We start from the raw sequence: 6788 nt of genomic DNA, 5'->3' as shown, positions 1-6788 counted from the left end.
TGGGCTCCAAAATCACTGCAGATGGTGATTGCAGCCATGAAATTAAAAAACGCTTACTCCTTGGAAAGAAAGTTATGACCAACCTAGACAGCATATTGAAAAGCAGAGACATTACTTTGTCAACAAAGGTCCGTCTAGTCAAGGTTATGGTTTTTCCAGTGGTCATGTTTGGATGTGAAAGTTGGACTATAAAGACAGCTGAGCAAAGAATTGATGCTTTTGAACTGTGGTGTTGGAGAAGACTCTTGAGAGTCCTGTGGACTGCAAGGAGATGCAACCAGTCCATCCTAAAGGAGATCAGTCCTGGGTGTTCATTGGAAGGACTGATGTTGAAGCTGAAACTCCAATACTTTGGCCACCTGATGCAAAGTGCTGACTCATTTGAAAAGACTGATGCTGGGAAAGATTGAAGGCAGGAGGAGAAGGGGACGACAGAGGATGAGATGGTTGGATGGCATCACCGACTCAATGGACATGGGTTTGGGTGGATTCTGGGAGTTGGTGATGGACAGGGAGGCCTGGAGTGCTGAGGTTCATGGTGTTGCAAATAGTCGGACACCACTGAGCGACTGAACTGAACTGATTCAGCCAATGGACATTTAGTCTGTTTCCTTTTTTAGCTACAATGTAACTGTGCTACATAGAACTTTATGTATACTTATAAAGGCAGTCCTAATGGTTAATCCCATGAAGTGAAATTAATGAATCAAAGACCTGTAATTTGGCAAAATTATCCTCCAAAAATTTAAACCAAATGCAAGATATGAGTGCCATTTTGTTATAGCTTCACAAACTCTGAATGTTACCAAGCTGAAAGGTATTTGCAATACAATCAGAGAAAAGTAATATCTCATTGTTTTGATTGTAGTTATTTAAGTATAGAGGTTCCCCTTCATGTATCACTGTCTTGTCATGGCAAAGGGGCTTGCAGAACTCAATGAAGCTATGAGCCATGCTGTGACTAAACCACTGCCACCACCACCAATGAGTGTTAAATAACTTCAGGTTGGGGAAAATATGTAAGCTCTAATGCATCACATCAGTGACTATGATTAGTGCTTATTCTCAGGTTTTCCACCACCCTTAGGGGAATTGTTTAGGCTTTCATTTCCCTGATTGTGGAAATGATGTTATCATTTTGGGGGGTTGCAGTTGGGGGGAGCCACAATTTTATCTTCTCCAAAAGATAATCAATGTGGTTTCCATGTTTCCTTTGAATACAATTTAAAGAACACCGATTCAACCAAATCTCATATATTTACTCTATATTTACTATATTTCAGTAACTTTACCAATCTAAGTAAAAATAAAAGTTGTAAGTCAAGTGACAAAAAGAAACATAACATGCTTTTTTGTATTATCTTTTTAAAAACTGATTAAAATAGAAAAAAATTAAACTTTCAAATTTTTTCCTTAGACAAAAGACTAAGTCTCATTTCATTTTAAGAATAAAAAGGTTTCCAAAAGCTGTTCATATTTGCACTATGTTGCCAAGCTTGATTTTTTTGCCCCACCGAATACCAGGAATACTTTTCCACAGAAATAAAGGTTCAAATTGTGAGGATATGGACAATTGTGGGCCCAGTCAGAAAGCAAGAAAAGAACCTAATAGTTTTGATTCTCAATCATCTGCTATTATTGCAAGATTATTCCTAAGAATACACTCTATTCCCTTTGACAGCCCAGCTAATTACCCAAAGGAGTGTTCAGTCCCCATGATCTCAATAAGAAAGTATGTTATGCCTGCTTTCAGGCACCATTTTTGATGCTAAGAAATTAGTCCTCTGGTTGGTTTGTTTTTGTTTTTTTCAATCTCGGTCTACAAGAGTGTCCTCAGCTGCACTGCTTATCTTCTGGGGGCTTTAGCTGACAGCTCCTGAAGGCCTCCTGCAGGCTGGGTATTTGGCCCAAATGGCAGGCAGACAGAAGGAATACTAATGCTATTTTCTGTTTCAATTGCCTCTTTTCTCCATAATTTAACTACCATATGGCACTTATTCCACTTTGCCTTTTCTATGAGGTAGTGATATACCATTACTTCATCACTTTACTCAAATTATAAGAAAAGGAATTCACACAGCCTTTACAGCTCTTACCTTCAGGAAGAAATAAGACTCCAATGCATGGGAGACAATTCGGAGCTCAATTGTCATCCCCTTTCTTGACAAAGTTAAGATCTTTGTAACCACTTCTATATAATTTCTGGTGCATTAGTCTCATATCACCCTATTGTTACTTTCTACCTATATTAACTGTATAATCTCCATAAAATCCCAGATAACAAATCCCAACCAAGGGGAAACAATATTAATATGTGGTTTCCCTAGATCACTTGGGAAAGCTGAAAACAGGTAAGCCTAAATAACTAGGAAAAATTAAAAAAAAAAAATTCTTTCTTTCCCTTAGGTATACTGTATTTGGCTGTGGAAAATAAATTTTCTATAATAACTTTGAAGTTGAGAAGATTTCACCAAAAATAAGCTTTTTATTAGAAAATAAAAATATGTGGCTATGATATGTGCTACTCTGCTTTATTTTATCCAAGCCTACCAGTTGTATATATTATTATTAATTGTCTTGATCCCCTAAATCACACAGCAATCTAGATATTTTATAATATTAATTTAATAACTTTACTCTTGTTATTTGTGCCTAAGTTATCAAAGAATCAATAGGACTAAGAGTTCGAGATGTATTTTCTTCTGTGCCCACTGTTCTGCTTTTTTTCACACTTGTCTCCTTTTCATGGAAACCCCTCAGAAATCACCCAACTAAAAATATAAAAAAAAAAAATTCAACATTTCTATTTTCTTAGGTAAGCATATGTTTGATGCCACAGAATAATTAAATTTCTCATTTTATTCTTCTGTGGATACAGTCTTTACAGGAGGAACTCTTTAGATAATATTTTTTAAAAATTTTACCATACTTCCATAACAGAGGGTATATAGTTTTTATGACAATAACACTAGTTAATGGCATTATAAATTGTGGTAGAACAAAAATTATGGTAGACATAGATTTTGAGTTTTCAGATAGCTGAATTTTAGGAACTCTTAAAATTTTACTTTTAAAAACTAATACAATTATGTAAAGTTTAAAAATAAAATAAAATTAAAAAAAAAGAAATGCATATGATAAAAAAATTTACTTTTAACATTTTTTCTTTTAAACAAAACAAAATTTTATTTTTCTTTGTAATCATCAAGGAGAAAATGTGGGCATTTTTAACAAGGCATCAGAAGAAAGCAGTTACTTTCATACTTAAAGTAAATATACTCAATTTAAATTTTCTTTCAATTGTAATTGTTTAAGAAAATAATTGTGATATTTAGTTTCATTATTACCCTAACGCTCTTTATTCCAAATAAAAATCTGTCTTTTATGGACTCAATATTCTCTCTATTTTTCTTAGCCATATTAGGGTCAATCTTTTTTTTTTTTTTTTTTCCACTTTTTAAAGTTACTCTTTATGTACTGCACTATCTTTCCTTTTTTCTCCATTCATCCTGATCGCCATGCACTTCTCTTCTGCAAGATAATCATGTTGTTCTGATGTTTCTAAAAGCCTAAGAGATTATACCCAAAGTTGTCATTTTATTACTGGATAGAATGTCCTCTCTGACCCTAGAAATTTAGATTGCAGAATTCTATTTCTTTCAAAGAAATTAATGATAGAGATCTGAGCTGACAGCATTTCATGGGAAGAACTGGGATGTTTAGTAGATACAATAATAATGTAAGTGAAAATGATGACACTATGAAGCAAATACATACTTAAACAACATTAATAAGATTATAATAGTCCAGATCATGGTAGACAGTTTTTTGTGTGTGTGATTTTCAAATCATGTCTTGGATACTGAGATTACTCCTGGTTGTCAGATTTTCAGAAGGTCATTGTCAACATTTAGGATATTTGGAAGACATCTACTAAGGTGATAATATACCTGATAACCTTGTTATAAGACTGTTGAAGGAAACTGAATGCTTTGGTCTAAAGAAAATTTAGGTGTGGTAACTTTTAAAATATTTTAATGATGGTCATATTAAGAGATATTAAGATATGATATATGCTAATAAGATTAAAATACTTTGTCTTATGAATAAGGGGAAATTTACTACTTGATAAAAAGTTATTGATTCTCGTTCTGAATTTTCGAACAATGAAATAATCTGCCTATATGTTTGAACAAATGATAAACAAATTATGTGCCTGGGCAGAAGCTATTCAAATATTAAATGGGTTGTGAGACTTGATGTCTTACATGTTCCTTAAAAATCCTGATTTTCAATGGTTTTCAGAAAATAAAGATTAAGAATTCTTTATTTCATTCTTACCAGTTATACAGATGATATGAAAAGAAGGCAATGGAAAAATCCAATGACAGCTCAGAGTACGGTTTTATCTTAGTGGGCTTCTCTGATCGTCCCAAGCTGGAGATGGTGCTCTTCATAGTAAATTTTACTCTGTATTCAGTGGCTGTCCTGGGAAATTCAGCCATAATTCTTGTGTGTATATTAGACTCCCGACTTCATACGCCAATGTACTTCTTTTTGGCAAATCTTTCCTTTTTAGATCTCTGCTTCAGTACTAGCTGTGTCCCCCAGATGCTGGTTAACCTCTGGGGCCCTGATAAGACCATCAGCTATGCGGGCTGTGTTGTCCAGCTTTTCTCTTTCCTTTCTGTTGGAGGAGTCGAGTGTCTCCTTCTGGCTGTCATGGCCTATGACCGCTATGCTGCAGTTTGCAGGCCCTTGTATTATACGGTCATTATGCACCCCCAGCTGTGCTTACGACTGGTGGCTGTGGCCTGGGGAAGTGGACTGGTCAATGCCATCGTCATGTCCCCACTGACAATGACTCTCTCCAGATGTGGTCAGCGACGAGTTAACCATTTCCTCTGTGAAATGCCGGCCCTGATCAAGATGGCCTGTGTGGACACTCATGCAGTGGAAATGCTGGGCTTCACCTTTGCCATTCTCATTGTCCTACTGCCCCTCACTCTTATTCTTGTCTCCTATGGCTACATCACAGCAGCTGTGCTGAGGATCAAGTCAGCTGCTGGGCGCCGGAAGGCCTTCAATACCTGTAGCTCCCACCTCACTGTGGTCTCCTTGTTCTATGGGAGCATCATCTATATGTATATGCAGCCAGGAAACAGCTCTTCCCAAGACCAAGGCAAGTTTCTCACCCTCTTCTACAACCTGGTGACTCCCATGTTGAATCCACTCATCTACACCTTAAGGAATAAGGAAGTGAAAGGGGCGCTGAAAAAGGTTTTGGGGAGGCAACAATGAAACATAGAGGTATGCTAAGTTATAATGTCCTAGGAAATTTTTTTTTCAAACATTACTGTTTATGTTGTGCTTAAAATAACTTTAGCCAATGTATCAAACATTCTTGGATTTGTTTTTTAGATGTGGATAAATACACCTAAGTATATCCAGAGTCAAGGTGAATCAACCCAAAACCTTAGGTACACACAATATGGATGTAACTTTACTGTGTGAGCCACCAGGGAAGCCCACTATATATCCTAAGTTATAAAACTGAGTAGATACTTTCAAGCCTCTTAATAAAAACCTTGTAGCTATTTTCATCCTGATTTTTTAAATGGAAAAACTATTCCCTGGTGGCTCAGATGGTAAAGATTCTGCCTGCAATGTGGGAGACCCAGTTGGATCCCTGGGTCAGGAAGATCCCCTAGCGTAGGAAATGGCAACCCGCTCCAGTATTCTTGCCTGGGAAATCCCATGGACAGAAGAGCCTGGCGGACTACAGCCCCGGAGGTCACAAAGTGTTGGACACAACTGAGAGACTAACACTACTACTATGGTCTATAGCTCCCATGTAAATGAGCCTGAGTCACAGAGAAGATAACTGGAATTCAGAAGTGTGTATACATATCTGAACCTTCTCCATTATCCACTAACAATGCCTTTGTGAGAGTGGTGCGTGTGGGGGTGACCTAATAACCAGCCCCAGCCTGTATCCTTTATTTGTACATTCTTTCATCATGCTAATATGCCGTAGACTCCATATGAGCATTCTCAGCATTCTCCCTAATGTTTCTTTATTATTAATATGATGACATCACCCCTTCCCACATTGTCCTGTGCAAATGCCCTGTCCAAATCCTTCCTGTGCTTCAGTGGTCAACTCTAATATGATGTGTGTGCTTCTCTAATATGATGTGTGTGCTTCATGGCTCAATCATATTTGACTCTTTGTGACCCCATGGACTGTAGCCCACCAGCCTCCTCTGTCCATGGAATTCTTCAGGCAAGAACACTGGAATGGGGTTGTCATGCCTTCCTCCAGAGGCTCTTCCCAACCCAGGGATCAAACCCAGGTCTCCCGCATTTGCAGGCAGATTCTTTAATATTTGTAAAGTTATCTGGGACTCTTTGATTTTAAAATGCTCCATCACTTCTTCTAAACTATTGTATTTTTACACAATGAAATGACCATTCTTCTAGTTAATTTTATTATATTTAAGTTTCTTATCTTTCCTATTAGATTGTAAGTTCCTCGATGATAGGGCTACTTATTTTTTATTCTTTCTTAGCACCATTCCAAGTACTGAGTTGCTAATAAAAATCTTATTTTTGGTGAAAACTTCGAAGTTCTTTCCAGTTTCTTTCCACTGGAGTATTTTATTGTATTAGGAGATCATTTTTTTAAAATTGTTATTCAAAGAAATGGCTCTATAATATGAATCTATTCATCATCATTATAAGGCTTATTGAAAATAATATTTATCAACTTGAGGAGGGCACAAAAT

General features: G+C 36.6%; 1 protein-coding gene across 1 annotated transcript; it reads left to right on the top strand.

The window, feature by feature from the left end:
• Positions 1-4371: 4371 nt before the first annotated feature.
• LOC102411977 (putative olfactory receptor 2W6) lies at positions 4372-5301 on the top strand. Its single transcript, XM_006045645.4, has one exon. The coding sequence runs from the start codon at positions 4372-4374 to the stop codon at positions 5299-5301; it is 930 nt and encodes a 309-aa protein (XP_006045707.4).
• The last annotated feature ends 1487 nt before the right edge of the window (positions 5302-6788 follow it).

Source organism: Bubalus bubalis, chromosome 2, assembly GCF_019923935.1.
Source record: "Bubalus bubalis isolate 160015118507 breed Murrah chromosome 2, NDDB_SH_1, whole genome shotgun sequence".
Taxonomy (NCBI): Eukaryota; Metazoa; Chordata; class Mammalia; order Artiodactyla; family Bovidae; genus Bubalus; species Bubalus bubalis.
This window is presented reverse-complemented; position numbering and strand designations above follow the sequence as displayed.

Coding starts and splice junctions, on each gene's coding strand:
- LOC102411977 (XM_006045645.4), top strand. CDS start 4,372: ATGGAAAAATCCAATGACAGCTCAGAGTACGGTTTTATCTTAGTGGGC.